The sequence below is a fragment of the Hemitrygon akajei genome, chromosome 19 (genome assembly GCF_048418815.1).
Source record: "Hemitrygon akajei chromosome 19, sHemAka1.3, whole genome shotgun sequence".
In the NCBI taxonomy this organism is placed as follows: Eukaryota; Metazoa; Chordata; class Chondrichthyes; order Myliobatiformes; family Dasyatidae; genus Hemitrygon; species Hemitrygon akajei.
In genome coordinates this window covers 65549544-65566472 of record NC_133142.1, presented here as the reverse complement: position 1 = coordinate 65566472, position 16929 = coordinate 65549544, and the positions used below count along the sequence as shown (strand labels likewise).

The following is a 16929-nucleotide window of genomic DNA, read 5'->3' as shown; positions in this document are numbered from 1 at the left end:
CGTAAAAAATAAAAAAGGAGAGGTTAAAGAAACGCCACATGATGAGCCATCGAGCTTGTCATGACGGCGCCCTGATGACTCCACCAGGAGTTAAGGGCATCTTCTATCTTCTATTTACTGTGAATACCTGGAAGAAAGTGAAGCTCAGGGTTATGTATGATATATGTGACATATGTACTTTGATAATAAATTTATTTTAAATTTGAAAGGTGCTAGGTGTGTGGCTGGTAGGGCCTGTTCCACGCTGTACCTAAATAAAAAAATCCATTCAGCTGGGTGCCAATAGAGAACAACCACAGAATGGCACGATTGATTTTATGAAAGGCTATGACAGCTCAGGAAGTACAAAGATAATGCTTTTACAGTGACACAGGATGCCACGAGTGACTTTTATAACTAGTTACAGAGTGACAGGGAAAAATTTAAAGGGGATGCATGTTGAAGGCAGGTTTTAAGGTGAGGGAAACAATATTTGACGACATAAAATATACAACAGGAGCTAACATGGGGGATCGGAAATTAAGTTCGACAATTAGTAGTTCAGTGGGAGAGGGAAAGGGCTAAGAGCAAGCCTCATGGATAACCTAAATTAATGGATTTATTAAGAAGCTATGAGACTAACTTCCAAAATTTAATGCCTATCATTCTTATTCAAGATATTTAAAAACATTTAGATCAATGCCCAATAGTCAAGTATATATGCAAATTGTTTAAAATGTCCCTCCATCTTATGTAAATCTATTATCTACCCCATTTTTTCTCAACCTCAGAACCTCCCCCCACCTCCCCAGAGAATGACTCCAACTTCTCCAGTCTAACCCTACAGCAGTAATCCTCCCTTCTTATAAATCTAATAAACCATTCATCCTATACAAGGATGTTCACGTTTTTTTGTAGTATAATGATCGAAAGTCAATAACACTCAATTGTGGCCCAACAGATATGCTAATGAAGGCATTAACTTTCCTGCATTTTGTTTACATCATATGTCTTCAACATGTCTTGCCAGTTTCAAGGATTGATTCAAATATGTACACCCAGATTCTTGTGTCTTACATACCCTTTGGAAACTGCCACCTTAGTCAACATTGTTTCTTTCTAAGTGCTTCACTTCAGCAGTTTTCTAGATTCACTGTTTTCTGCCACTTCAGGCAGCCTATTATTTATTCTTCTAATTGTCACCCCTATTTCCAAGGCCTATAATTACCTGGATAATTTGCCTGGAGAAAACGTCAACTCAGATGTCCCTTATTCACACTGTTAAACCAGGTTACAGAACCTCACAATGGCACAGTTAGCTCCAACCTAATTCTTATTAATTAGAGATCAAACACAAAAAGGAAAATTGCATCTAAAACGACAGATTTAGCAAAGTCTGCAGATTTAGTGGGTAAATCTGCTAACAACTCAAAACATCAGCATCACTGCTGCAGGTTACAAAGTGAAATTAGGGTCAAAAAGCAATATTTTGCACAATTGAAAGTATGCTGACAAAAAGTAATGCACACTAAGTGGCTCATTCTTCACAATGAGACAGTTCCTCTCAATGCTCGTAAACATGATGAATTTTAAAAACTACCCACACTTCATTAATCACAGAACATAAATTCTACAATTGCCTCAAATTAGAACAGGAAAAAAACGCTACAGCCATAATCTTAAAGCGAATAGTTATCCAAAGCAAACCCAACTTGTTTTCAAAGACCACAGACGTTGTGGGAATAATCTCTACCCTTCTGTTGAGTATTGTGTGTGCACAGAATTCTTCCTTTCTATGTTGTTCCTATAAATCGTTCCAATTTTCCAGAAAGCTCAACCGACGAGTACCTCCATGAAAGACCAAACGCTGTAATGGTTTTGAAAAGCAATAAGAACATTAACTATACACCAAAATCACAAATATTTAACAATCCTTTAACAGCCTTAGGAGAAAGATGGTCTGCATGGAGATAGAGGATATTACTGAATGAACGGTTTTCTGTACCTGTCGGAAACTTGCTCTTCCGTGAGCTTCTTGTCGCTCTGTAGTAGGATGGAAATGTAATGCCTGATTAAACCAACAAAAAATGTGATGAAAACGATGGGCAAAACCACCCAGAGCCTAATATTGGAGTCCAGTAACAACTCCGGCTCCGCCATCTTTTGCAGGAAATGACGTCTTCAAACCGCACCGCCGTATTTATCGACAGAATCATGTATGTGGCGTCATCACGCCCAGATACGTAGCCGGTCCACGCTCCCCTTACCCAGGAGGTGTGCATGTATTAGCATAAATTTATATTGAGGGGAAAAGTCCTGTTAGCAGTCATGCAAAAACAATAATAGAATTATCAGTTTTAATGGCTGTTTTAACACTTTGAAACTTTTAAAAGTTTATCTAGGATGAAGATAACTATGCGAGTCTCGTTTACCTTGAGGAAAAGACTGTTATGATCCTTATGTGTGCCACTACATTTCTATAACTTTGTCCTTCATTCTCCTGTATTTTAAAGAATGAAGGCCTACCTTGGCCAACTCTTAGTTCAAGTCCTATAGTGAAGGCAATATCTTTTTCTGCGTTCATTCCACTTTAACCAGGTCTGTCCTATAACACGGTGACCAAAACCGTTCAAGTGCGGCCTCGTTACTCTGACAGACCTGCATGGTATTTCGTACAGTTTCTCTTAGTAGTTTGGGTTGCTAGCTTCTTTGCTTTATGTTTTATCATCACAGAATGAAGGGTCTTCAAGCAGAATAATTACACGTTCCACCATGCACATCAACGCCGGGGCAGAGGCGGGGCCAGGGTAGGGGCAGGGGCAGGGCGGGGCCAGGGTAGGGGCCGGGGCAAGGGCGGTGCGGGGCAGAGGTGGGGCCGGGGCAGGGGCAGTGCGGTGCAGGGGCGGGTTCGGCGCGGGGCCGGGGCAGAGGAGGGGCCAGGGTAGGGGTGGGGGCGGAGCCAAGCGTGGGAGACGCATGCGCACTGACTTGGTAGTTGTGAACAAGATGAAGGGTCTCGGCCCGAAACGTCGACAGTGCTTCTCCTTATAGATGCTGCCTAGCCTGCTGTGTTCCACCAGCATTTTGTGTGTGTTGGTTGAACCAATAAACTTATTATTTTTAAGTGTTTATTATTGTGCTTACTGAAACTGTTACCTAGAGGGCTTCACAATGGCTATCTCCAGCAACCTACATCCGTCTCAGGTGTTTATTTGGCTCTGAGGGAAGATACTCGTCCTTTCCGAAGATAGAGTGACAGAGGAGTGATACCAATATCTCTTGAATCAAGTTATTTATTTATTATGGGAACAAGGAAATGGCAGATGAGTTGAACAGGTACTTTGGATCTGTCTTCACTAGGGAAGACACAAACAATCTCCCAGATGTAATAGTGGCTAAAGGAACTAGGGTAAAGGATGAACTGAAGGAAATTTATATTAGGCAAGAAACGGTGTTGGATAGACTGTTGAGTCTGAAGGCTGATAAGTCCCTGGGACCTGATGGTCTGCATCCCAGGATACTTAAAGAGGTGGCTCGAGAAATCGTGGACACATTGGTAATCATTTTCCAATGTTCTATAGATTCAGGAACAGTTCCTGCTGATTGGAGGGTGGCTAATGTTGTCCCACTTTTCAAGAAAGGAGGGAGAGAGAAAACAGGGAATTATAGACCGGTTAGCCTTACGTCAGTGGTGGGTGTCGTGGTTTCTCGTGCCTGACAAATGACCAGGAGACGCAGAAGATTCTTCGAGAAGAGTTAAACTTTAATTTGCAAATCAAAGCTGAGACAGTCATTGAGCTAGTCGCTGATTGTCCACTGATCCTTGTACATAGCATTTTTTATAGCAATCTCCTGGTTTAGTTGTATTAGCATATCTAATCGGTCTACAGTTGCGTATCACAAGTACATCCGCCACTATTGTTTCTACTCATTGACTTAATCATGTTCTAATCCACATCTCTTAGCTACCTCTCATTAACACCCCATTGTCTTCTACATTCTTAAGATTTCATTCTCCTACTAAATTGGATACATGCGTAGCAAATAGCAAACTCAGACTACATAATCTACATCAAAGCTGACTACATAGTTTTGGTTACACAGCAAACAATGCAGCTTTTATATATTCCCCCTTTGACACCCATAGGGTCTCACACAGAGAAAGAAGACTAAGAGTCCGCGCACAAAAGCCCCAATAAACTCAAGCACTTATTCCCAAATCTCGGGTTAAACTACAACTTTCTGCGCCAAGACCTCAAAGTATTCTCTCCCTGTTACCCTGGGCCGCTGAGCCAAAAACCTGTCCCTTTGTACCTGAGACAGGGAAAAAAAACTCAGAAGCCCTTACAATCTACTCCCACACTGTTGTTTTGCTCTTGTTCATCCTGCAGGTGTTGTAGGCTGTAACGATACATTTTCGGTGTTTCTTTCTCCACTAAGCTTGCTTCAGTAATTGCCACGAGCATTGGAAATTGTTTGGTTGCAGCACGCACTACAAGAGACTTGAGACAAGGAAGAAAACAGCACTGCACAAGCGCACAGCTCAACAATACAATACTGACAGTTATTGCCATTTTAGTCAGCCATGCTCCCCATCTTCCGAGTCTACTTTCTAACCAGTCAAATAACTGATGTCCAGACCCTACATTCTGTTTAACTTCCTTTCTTAGACTTTTCAACTTATACATTGCCTTAGTAAACGATCCTTCTGGACTAGTGTTATTTGGTATAAAAGTACAGCATTTCTCTCCAAACATCACACAAACTGCGAGGAAGCCTGATATAACATACACCAATATGGACACATTGGTGCGTTTCTCATACAGCTTTGATAACAGGGATCTGTTACAACACAAAGCTTCAGGAAGCAAGCCTTAATCGAACCTGAACACTGTCGTTCACATTGCTCCCTATGCTCTCTTCGCCACCGCGTGCAAGTGGAGGAGTTATAAGGCATGGGAACTACATGCTGAGTGGGGCTTTCCCTTGAGCACAGGTAACAATTCTGTCTCTTCATCATTCCTGCCGTGTAAGTTGCCCATTGATACCACTGATTAGTACGTGTCTGTAACCATGGCGAGAAGGTAAGTGTTGTGCTCCTCTTACTTCTTTTCTGTAGGTTCTGTGGGGACTTACCAGTCCCATTCCATATCTGCCACACTAATGGTTTCCAAGTCTGCACTGGAGTATGTGGGTGCTTTGTCCCCAGGGGCATGACTGGTCATCCCCAGCTCATCCCCATTATCTGAAGAAGCCCTACTATCCACCACCACATCCTGAGGGTCTTCAGGCCCGTCCTCAGAATCAAAAATTTCCCTTACTAATTGATCAAACTCCTAGGGTGCAGTGTCAGCTTCTTGTTCCTCCTGTCTGTCTCCTGCTAACTGCTCTTCCGCATCACTTACCTCGGGCACCTCACCTGATTGCCCTTGCGGGACTGCCCTCGTGCAGTGGTTCAGTTGGTACCAGGTGGAGCGTCCTTCTACCTGAACTGCGGTGGGTGATGCCTTAGTCACCGTAAAGGGTCCCTCCCTTCTTGGCTCGTTCCACTTTCTCCGAAAAACTCGCACGTAAACCTGGTCTCCTGGTTTGATCGGTCCTTCCCCTTGTACAGTCTCTGGCTCTTTCTGTTTTTCCTGGGCATAAATAGACCTATGTATCATAGTTAGCTGCTGCATGTATTGTTTCAATTCTATTTCCAATTGTTCCAAGCTAGGTCCCGTATACGGCCCTCTCCACTGGGGCACTGGCATGGGCCTCCCAGTGAGCATCTCATGCGGTGTCAGGCATGTCATTCGATTAGTTTGCAGGCGGTAACTCATCAATGCTAATGGTAAAGCATCGACCCAATTAAGTTTACTGTCTGCACAAACTTTTTTTAAAAATTTTTTTAATTAGTTTTTCAAAACATTTTACAAAATTAAAAACCCCAAATCCCAATGAGGAGCATTAATACAGTGCGAGATTAAGCATACAATAACAATATGCTACAAAGGAAGAAAATTTAACAAAAAAAGCACCTAAATTAAAGACAAGTGAGCTTAGCGTCCTCCCCAAGCCCCACAACACAAGAAAAAAACAACAACAACTCCAGACCAACCACCACACAGTATAAAGAGTATAAGTCCGGACAGTCAAACTCCCAGACTGTGAATACGCTTAGCAACAGAGGATAATAATGCCTACTACCAGAAAAAAAAGGGAGTTGAAAGCAAGGGACTGAAAAGAAAAAAAAAGAAAAAAAACCCTAGTCAAGAGGAAGGTTATGAAAGTACTCGATAAAAGGTCCCCAGACCTTATGGATCTTTAGATCCGAATTAAGAACCGATTGAATAGCTAAGGCAGATTTAGTAGGTGATCTGGTAACAGAGGACGATCGGTCCAGTTTAGGATCCAACCAACAGTTGAAATCACCACCCAATATAAGAGAGTATGAGTTTAAGTCTGGTAGTGAGGAAAAAAAACCGTTCAAAAAAGTTAACATCATCAAAGTTGGGGGCATACAGGTTTGCTAGTGCAACTTTAGTGTTATATAGTTTACCAGAAACAATAATAAAACGGCCATTTGTATCAGATATTTTATTATGGAGTTCAAAAGGAATATTTGAATTAATAAGAATGGAAACTCCCCTAGCTTTAGCGGCAAAGGATGAATGAAAATGCTGACCCGCCCACTTTGACAGAAGCCGGGAGTTATCAAAACAACGAATATGAGTTTCTTGAAGGAAAGCAATGTCAGCTTTGAGTTGTTTGATATGTGAGAATACCTTCCTCCTTTTAACAGGGTGGTTCAGTCCCTTTACATTCCAGCTCACGAATTTAAGTGCACTAGCCATTATCAATTACTAATGCATAAAAGGCAGCAGGCATATAAAAAGTCAAGCAGTACAATAGCAGTCTGGGAGCAGAGATGTAAACATAGATTCGTAAGGTCAAAATATAAAAACATGTCCTAAGCAATAAAGAGATGTTGGAACTGGAAAATCCACCCCACCCGCACAACCCAAAACTAGATGGCTACCAAAACAAGTAGCTAGCTCTACCAAAAAAATTAACCCAAATACAACTTCCAGATCTGTGTCATTAACAACAGTTCCGTATAAATACTATAGCAAATAATAACTAGTTTATGCACTAGAAAACATAACTACAGATTAGAACACCTTCTGCAGAGATCTACAACTTAATACAGAGAAAATCGGACGAAAACCAAAACTAACCTACCCGCGAAACATTATAGAAGAATAAAGTAAGAGAAAGGGAAAAAAAAAGGTTAGAAGGAAAAAGAAAAAAAAGAGGAAGGGGAAAGTTATAAATTCAAGATGTGTGTTTATCAACCATTTACAGAGAAGGGAGAAGAAAATTCAGAGATTAGCAAAAAGGGGTGAAGAAAAGAAAAAGGTAAAATAAATAAATATTTAAAACAAAGGAAAAATAAATCAGCAGTTGAACTGTGAACCGACAAACAGGGAGGCCTTCACTAAAGACTTCAAACCTCCAAAACAAGTTAGAATTAGTTGCAGAACTCTGTAGGTAAAGTTATACAAGAATAAAAATAGATTACACACACACCAAATCCCGGGAGAGATTGTCAACGGCCCTTAAAGTTTCAATGAATAATGTCCGAGTGATTCAAGTGAATTCCGAGTCCAGAGAAAGTAATTTTACTACGAGGAGTACTTATCCACCATTTTATGAGGTCCGATCAGATTGTCTGCACAAATTTTGTTCAGTTTGGCTTTCAGGGTTCCACTAATTCTCTCTACCATGCCCTGCGACTGAGGGTGGTATACACATCCAAATCTTTGCTTTATCCTCAGCGCTTATAGTACCAATTTGACCACTTTCTGGATAAAAGCTGAACCATTGTCTGAGCTAACTTCTGTAGGTATTCCAAACCTTGGGATCACTTCATTTGTCAGAAATTTTACCACTGTCTTTGCCCCTTGATCTCTTGAAGGTACCGCCTCCACCCATCTGCTAAATCGATCAATTACTACCGGCATGTATCTTTTCCCTCTCACTGTCTTTATCATGTCTACGTAATCAATCACTGGATGTTTAAATGGTCCTTCAGGTGCAGGAATGTGACCTATTGGGGTTGTAATTCCCTTCCGAACATTATTCTGTGCGCATACCTCGCATTGTGACAAGACAAAGTCCACTGAAGCCTGTAAATAAGGTGACCAAAAACTATCCTTCTTTATTTTCTTTATCACTTCCCCCCTTGCACAATGGTCAATCCCATGCGCTTCTGAAATCAGAATCGTCAGTAGAGGGGTGGGCGCTACCAACAAACCATCTTCCATGCTCCACAAGCCTTCCGGGTTCTGCTTGGCCCCCCTTCGTCTCCACATTGTCTGTTCTGCCAAAGTTGCCTTACCTTGTATTTCAATTAGGTCCTCTACCACAGGTTCTGGAGCTAGGCTTACCTGGGGGGCAATGACAGCTGATGTACATCCAGACGCTTTTCTGGTTGCCTCGTCCGCAGCTTGATTTCCCTTTGTTATTACATCATTTCCCTTCTTATGTGCCTGGCATTTTACTATAGCCAATGCTTTAGGTTTCATTATGGCTTTTATTAAGTCTAGAATTTGCTGACAACGTTGTATGGGATCTCCACTGCTTTTTTAAAAACCTCTCTGTTTCCACACTGCCCCGAACAAATGGCATACTCCATGAGCATATGCCGAATCAGTATAGATGTCTACTTTCTCACCTTCCATCATTTCACATGCAGCTGTCAGGGCTTTGATTTCCGCTGGTTGGGCGGAACACGGTTGGGGACAGGACTTCATCCTAATAATCTTATAGCTTGACTGATCCTGCTGCACTACTGAGAACCCTGCATGATTTCCATCATAATCCCTATAACAAGAGCCATTTATGAACAGAACCTTTTTATCTGCATCCTCTAGTGGTTCTGACCATAAATCTGCTCTCAATTTGGCAAATGCCATCGTCTTCCCTACACAATCATGGGGCTCTCCTTCATAGCCCAAAGGGACAAAATCGGCTATATTACTGGTAGTGCATCTCTGTATAGTTAAGTTTGGAAATGTCAATAGCATCTGATACGCTGCTATCCTGGCTGGTGTCAGCACAAATTTCCCTCTTTCCAGCAATTCTGCTACTTTGTGGTGTGTGTACAGAGTCACAGAATAGCCCAGGGTTACAGATGATGCCTTTTCATATGCATAGTACAGCGCCACCAATCCCTGATAACAGGGTGGATACCCCTGAGCCACCTCATCTAGTCTCGTACTGTAGTATGCTATCGGCTGCTTTGCTTTTCCTGTGCCTGTCTCTTGTGTTAGAACCGCTGTGACATAACCCTCCTGTCGGTTGGATACATACAAATGAAAAACCTTCTCGTAGTCAGGCAAAGCTAATGCTGGTGCTGACTGCAATTCCTGCTTAATAGTATTGAAAGCTATCTCCGCCTCTCCATTCCACTGTAAGCCGTTCTTCAAATTTGTATGTCCTGCTTCTTTCATTATCTTTCTCAAAGGTGCCACAATCTCAGCATATTCTCCTATCAAATCTGAGCTGTACCCTGCCATTCCCAAAAACATCATCATCTGCCCTACAGTCTGGGGTTTGGGGGCCTTAGTTATTGCCTCAATCTGATCTGGTGCTATCGCCTTCACTCCCTTGGATATTACCCTGCCTAAGTATTCCACTTGCTGCGTGCAAAATCGCAGTTTCTTTTTGGATACTTTATGTCCTCCGTGTGCCAGCTTCTCTAACAGAGTTATAGTGTCCTGCTCACACTGTTCCTCGCTGTGGGAGCAAATCAACAGGTCATCCACATACTGTAACAATGTACTTTCCAATGGTCTGCCTTCAACACCTGATTAAAAACATGTGGTGAATGTTTAAATCCTTGCGGCATTCTGGTATAGGTATACTGAGCACCTCTGTAAGTAAATGCAAACAGATACTGACACTGGTCGGCTAGAGGAATGCTGAAGAAAGCCGAACACAAATCAATCACTGAAAAGTAACTTGCTTCTGGTGGAACATTAGTCAAAAGCGTGTGTGGGTTGGGGACTACCACCGGCCAGTCCTCTACCACATCATTTACCGCTCGCAAATCATGCACCAATCTCCACTTAGATTTATCTGCTTTTAAGACCGGCAGCAACGGGGTATTGCATGGACTGTTTGTTCTTTTAAGCACTCCTATTTCAAGCAACCCCTGCACTGTCGATGCTATTCCCTCTTCTGCTTCTGGTCTTAGAGGGTATTGTGGTCTCCTGGGTGGAATTGCTCCCCTTTTCAGCCTTATTTCCACCGGACTAGCTGTTTTTATTTTCCCTACATCCGTGTCATGCTGTGACCACAGAATAGACGGCAATTCATCTAACCTTCTATCTTTCTGCTGGCCTCTTTCCGTTCCCAGCAATGGCATGTGTGGTTGGGGAGTTATTTCGACCTCTCTCACTGTCTCTACCATATCTACACTTACCATTATTTTAATGCAATTGTTGTCTTCTGATATCCACACCTCTGGCGTGATTTTCCTCCACACTGTTACGGTTTCAGCACATTTAACTAAGGGTCCTAAGCCTTTAGACTGATATCCCTTGTTTACCAACAACGTTACGTGGGGCGCAGCCTCCGGTATCCTGTATCTTTTTTCTAAAAAGGTGTTCCACTTAACTTGTAAAGCTGCCCCTTGCTTTCCAATTATCACAGCCTTCCCTTCCAGGTGCTGTTGGGTACATGCCTCCAGGTGCCATCTCTCCTCTAACTCCCTGTTCTGAGTCTCGTCAAAAATCACTGTACAATGTAGCTCAGATCTGGGCATTACAGCCCTGGGTAATATAGCCTGCACGCCCTTTTTCCATTTTTCCCAGGTTTCCTGAATCTGATCTGCGATGTCTCCTATCCAAAAGACATTAGCCTTCTTGTCTTCTCGCACTATCAATTGAGCCCCTGATCTTTCCACACTCAGCCCATTTCTGGTGCATTCTAATTTTAATTCCAGTTTCAATAAGGCATCTCTGCCTAACAAATTAATCGGAGTTCCTTTAAATACTAGCACCGGCAAAACAATTCCTTTATTTCCCATTCTCAACTGCACTGGAGCCGTGCACTGTGTCAGCTGTGTTTTCCCCGAGAACCCTACCGTCTTAATAAACTTTCCTGACATGGGAAGGTGAAGGGCATACTGTGGCTGTACACAAGTGTACGTGGCTCCAGTATCTATCATCATTGGTGTCAGTTGCCCGTCTAACATAACCTGAACAATGGGTTCCTTGTCTGCCTCCCTTGTTATCATTGGGTAACGTCCCTTCCCACTCGAGTTCTCGGGGCACCCCTAAAACCTCGCATAGGGGTTCACAGGTCTGCTTGGGCCTGTGGGGGCTGGTCCTTGGCTAAACTTTAGTTCCCTTCTTATCGGTTCCTGCTGGTGTGTGACAGGCCATGGTATAAACGGACAATCTCTTCTCATGTGACCTGGCTGATTACATCCCCAGCACAGTCTCTCTACCTCTCTTTCCCCCTGTTTCCTCACTGGTCCCCTCTGCCCATGGCTCCTCTGTCCCCCTCCTTGGGACTTCCAGTCCTGTCTGGGCTGTTTGAATTTAGCCTGTTCCTGATAGGGCATTTGTGGGAATGCTCCACCAAAGACGTTGATTATTGGCATGGGGTTTTCCGGCCCTTGTCTTATAGTATGATCGGTTCCTCCATATAGTGGTGCTTCATCCAGTTCGATGGCTGTACTCGGACTGGTGGTTGCTGGCAGCATCTTTTTGTTTTTCTCTTTTTCCTTCTTTTTGAGTTCTTCGAGCTGCATTTGTATTAACTTTCTTTGCACCTCTTCCTGCTGCTCAGCCAACCTTCGTTTGTCTTTCCGGTATTTCTCAACCGCATGGACTATGTGGTCTCTAAATTCTTGTGGGGTCATTGACGTCAGCCCAACCACTTCCTCCAGTTTGGATTTTACTTGCGGAGGCATTGCATCCAAAATGCTATGTCGGAACAGTGTGGTGATAAATAAGCTATTTTCCACCTCTTGCTCAGTCTCCAGTCTCCACCTTTTCAACTGGTTTTCTACGTAGGCTGCTGGGTTTTCAGTGTCTCCCAATGGATCCCCCTTTAAGGCTTTGGGGTCCACTTTGGGTGGATAAAGCTTCCTGAGGGCCTGCCATACCCTCTGCCTCACTCTGTCAAACCCGTCTCCATCAGTTCTCGGGTCATTTGAGTTTACTATGCCAGCCATTTCCATTAGTTCGTTAAATTTGGAGGTTCCCATCAACCTTATCAATAGTGCCTTCAAATCTCCCATAGCCAATAATCGTCCCGCCGTTTCTTCTTCAAAGGCTCTAATCCATTTCCCTGCTGCTTCATGTAGATTGGGCAGAGTGTTTTTCAGCCCTTCTAGGTCCTGGGATCCCCAAGGGATGTACTGCACTTGTCCTGATCCTTCAACTAACAACGGCATCATTCTTCCTCCTTCTTCCCACCTGCCCTGGCTCTCCTCCTCGCCTGACTCCCCATCTGTCTCAGGGTATGTCTTTACTGCCTCCCACACAAATTTCTCTGGGGTCCTCTTCTTCCCTCGGTCTCCCTGTGGAGTCCTTCCTTTCTGTCTTGATTCAATACTTGGTTGGCCCCTGGAGTATTTTTCACATCTCCTCTGGCAATCCCCTCTCAGTAACTTATCTAGCTCTCTCTCTACTTCCGCAAGTCGCTTCCCTACCGCCTCCTTCTGCTCTTCTAGGCTTCTGCCTCCTACCTCTTCCCCACAAATTCTCGCATCCTCTCTCTCTCCACTTAACTCTTGCTCCTCCAATGAGTCACCTTCTCTTTCTTCCTGTCCTTGTCTGTACACCTGTGGCAGGGACTCCTCGTGATCCTTACTCGTGCTTGATTCCCTTCTCTCTTGTGTTTCTCCAAGACTCTCATCTCCTATCTTTTTTCCACTTCCTCTTGAATGCCTCATCTCTTCCTGCCCTGATGAGCCACTTTCTTTTCTAGTCTGTCTATTTCTATGGTATAACCGATACTCCTCATACTCCTTTTCCTCTCTCAAGTATTTCATCCGTTCAATCTCTTCTTTCATTTCTCTCTTTGCCTGTTCCACCTTTATCCTTTCTGCCTGTATCTCCTTCCATATCGCCGCTTTTTCCTTCTCGTATTGTCTTTTTTCCTCCTCATTATCCCAAACTTGTACTTCTCCCTGCATGTTTACAGTACCCGTCAGCAGGGGGCACTGCTTAGGGGTTCCTTCCTCATTATAGGGAGGGGGCTTTACTGTTTCTTTCACATCCGGGTACGGAGCTGAAGCCAGCTTCTCACTGTACCTTCCTCTCTCTCTAACAGGCTGTTTCTCCAGCACCTTAGTGTCTTCCTCGCTTGTAATCAATATTCTACCTGTCCTCCTCAGCCTTTCTCCCTCCGTTCTGAAGAGTTTTAGCACTTCCATTTCTCGTTCTCTTTTTTGCCCTCTTTTCTTAGATTTATCTTTTGGTTTGTAATTTTTAACTAGTGTCTCCATTTCTTCGCACAAGCTTACATCAAACGTTCCTTCTCTTGGCCATTTTGTGACCAGGTTTTTGGTTCTCTTTTCCCATTTTTCTGAAGTTTTTGTGATCTCATATTTATTTACCGGGATTTTTTTGCTCAGAATCTCTACTGCCATTCCTTTACCTGTCATGTTGTTCTCTCTTTTTAAGGTATTTCAGAGATTCACAGTTCGTTTACTGGATAATATTATTTACTCTAATTCTATGCCTAGTCTATCGTCTATCTACCAGCGCTTTAAACTATATATTGGACTGTCCTTATTTCCTATTCTGTTCTGCCCGTACAGACCTCTATTCAGAGCAGTATCCACAGAACTTTCTCTTTGCACCTCGTCTATTCAGACCCTTATTTCTTAAGGCGGTATCCACAAGGATTTTCTCTATTTTCCTTTCCCTGCCCGTTCAGACCTTCATTTCATACGAAGCGGTATCCACAGGGATTTTCTCTATTTTTCCTTTCCCTGCCCGTTCAGACCTTCGTTTCATACGAAGCGGTATCCACAGGGATTTTCTCTATTTTTCCTTTCCCTGCCCGTTCAGACCTTCGTTTCATACGAAACAGTATCCACAGGGATTTTCTCTATTTTCCCTTTCCCTGCCCATTCAGACCTTCATTTTATACGAAGCGGTATCCACAGGGATTTTCTCTATTTTTCCTTTCCCTGCCCGTTCAGACCTTCGTTTTATACGAAGCGGTATCCACAGGGACTTACCAACACCACGTGGAATTTTTCTTAACTTAACTTCTTATTAACTTATTTGTACTTACCCTCACTGCAGTATTCTTGATCAATCCTCTGAGCCTCCTGTTAACTCCCAATTCTGCCAGATTCTTTAGACCGGAGAGACCCTTCGGCAGTGGTTCCAAACTTCTGAGACTCCAAGACCTCCCCAAAACCAACAGAATTCTTAGTCCAGATTGTCGCAAAAAGCACTTACCTTTTGTTTGGGTGCACCCTTAATTCTGTTAGCCTTGTGGGGGTCCCTAGAGGACTGGGAAGCGTCCCAGTCAGAACTGGGAGACTGTAGGTCTGACACGGTGGTCAGCAGCACAGGAGCGCCGCAGGGAACCGTACTCTCTCCGGTCCTGTTCACCCTGTACACATCAGACTTCCAATATAACTCGGAGTCCTGCCATGTGCAGAAGTTCGCTGATGACACGGCCATAGTGGGGTGTGTCAGGAATCGACAGGAGGAGGAGTATAAGAAACTGATACAGGACTTTGTGATATGGTGCAACTCAAACTACCTGCGTCTCAATATCACCAAGACCAAGGAGATGGTGGTGGACTTTAGGAGATCTAGGCCTCATATGGAGCCAGTGATCATTAATGGAGAATGTGTGGAGCAGGTTAAGACCTACAAGTATCTGGGAGTACAGTTAGACGAGAAGCTAGACTGGACTGCCAACACAGATGCCTTGTGCAGGAAGGCACAGAGTCGACTGTATTTCCTTAGAAGGTTGGCGTCATTCAATGTCTGTAGTGAGATGCTGAAGATGTTCTATAGGTCAGTTGTGGAGAGCGCCCTCTTCTTTGTGGTGGCATGTTGGGGAGGAAGCATTAAGAAGAGGGACGCCTCACGTCTTAATAAGCTGGTAAGGAAGGCGGGCTCTGTCGTGGGCAAAGTACTGGAGAGTTTAACATCGGTAGCTGAGCGAAGGGCGCTGAGTAGGCTACGGTCAATTATGGAAAACTCTGAACATCCTCTACATAGCACCATCCAGAGACAGAGAAGCAGTTTCAGCCACAGGTTACTATCGATACAATGCTCCTCAGACAGGATGAAGAGGTCAATACTCCCCAATGCCATTAGGCTTTACAATTCAACCGCCAGGACTTAAGAACTTTTTAAAAGCTATTATTAATGCTTTTTGAGATAGTGATTTAGATGCATATCATATTTTTTACTGAGTTAAGTATTGTATGCAATTAGTTTTGCTACAACAAGTGTATGGGACATTGGAAAAAAAAGTTGAATTTCCCCATGAGGATGAATAAAGTATCTATCTATCTATCTATCTATCAATCTGCCGTTTCCTTTCCGCGGGTCTCTTTCCGGTCCTGCCGCGGTCACCAATTTTGTCGTGGTTTCTCGTGCCTGACAAACGACCAGGAGACGCAGAAGATACTTCAAGAAGGGTTAAACTTTAATTTGCAAATCAAAGCTGAGACAGTCATTGAGCTAGTCGCTGATTGCCCACCAATCCTTGTACAGAGCATTTTTTATAGCAATCTCCTGGTTTAGTTGCATTAGCATATCTAATCGGTCTACAGTTGCGTATCACAAGTACATCCGCCACTATTGTTTCTACTCATTGACTTAATCATGTTCTAATCTACATCTCTTAGCTACCTCTCATTAACACACCATTGTCTTCTACATTCTTAAGATTTCATTCTCCTACTAAATTGGATACATGCATAGCAAATAGCAAACTCAGACTACATAATCTACATCAAAGCTGACTACATAGTTTTGGTTACACAGCAAACAATGCAACTTTTATACTCCAATATGGGAAAGATGCTGGAGTCAATTATAAAAGAGGAAATTACACCACATTTGGATAGCAGTAGAAGGATCAGTCCGAGTCAGCATGGATTTATGAAGGGAAAATCATGCTTGACTAATCTGGAGTTTTTTGAGGATGTAACTATGAAAATGGACAAAGGAGAGCCAATGGATGTAGTGTACCTGGACTTCCAGAAAGCTTTTGATAAAGTCCCACATAGAAGATTAGTGGGCAAAATTAGGGCACATGGTATTGGGGGCAGAGTACTGACATGGATAGAAAATTGGCTGGCTGACAGGAAACAAAGAGTAACAATTAACGGGTCCCTTTCGGAACGGCAGGCTGTGACCAGTGGGTAACCGCAGGGTTCAGTGTTGTGACCACAGCTGTTTACAATATACATTAATGATTTAGATGAAGGGATTAGAAGTAACATTAGCAAATTTGCTGATGACACAAAGCTGGGTGGCAGTGTGAAATGTCAGGAGGATGTTATGAGAATGCAGGGTGACTTGGACAGGTTGGGTGAGTGGGCAAATGTATTGCAGATGCAGTTTAATGTGGACAAATGTGAGGTTATCCACTGGTGGCAAGAACAGGAAGGCAGATTACTATCTAAATGGAGTCAAGTTAGGAAAAGGGGAAGTACAACGAGATCTAGGTGTTCTTGTACATCAGTCAATGAAAGCAAGCATGCAGGTACAGCAGGCAGTGAAGAAAGCTAATGGCATGCTGGCTTTTATAACAAGAGGAATTGAGTATAGGAGTAAAGAGGTCCTTCTGCAGCTGTACAGGGCCCTGGTGAGACCACACCTGGAGTATTGTGTGCAGTTTTGGTCTCCAAATTTGAGGAAGGATATTCTTGCTATTGAGGGAGTGCAGCGTAGGTTCACAAGG

At 43.3% G+C, this 16929-nt stretch overlaps 1 protein-coding gene and 1 long non-coding RNA gene across 3 annotated transcripts in view; one reads left to right on the top strand and one right to left on the bottom strand.

Annotated features, from left to right (window-relative positions):
• Window positions 1–2170, bottom strand: part of LOC140742003 (ER membrane protein complex subunit 3) — a 32288-nt gene extending 30118 nt beyond the window's left edge. For both annotated transcript variants that reach the window (XM_073072661.1, XM_073072662.1), the window contains exon 1: window positions 1985–2170. In XM_073072661.1, the coding sequence (XP_072928762.1) occupies window positions 1985–2139 (155 nt within the window). In that variant the 5' untranslated portion in view covers window positions 2140–2170. The remainder of the gene's footprint in view (window positions 1–1984) is intronic.
• LOC140742129 (uncharacterized) overlaps window positions 1–16929 on the top strand; it is a 501191-nt gene that overhangs the window by 468796 nt on the left and 15466 nt on the right. The gene's annotated exons all lie outside the window — the stretch shown is intronic.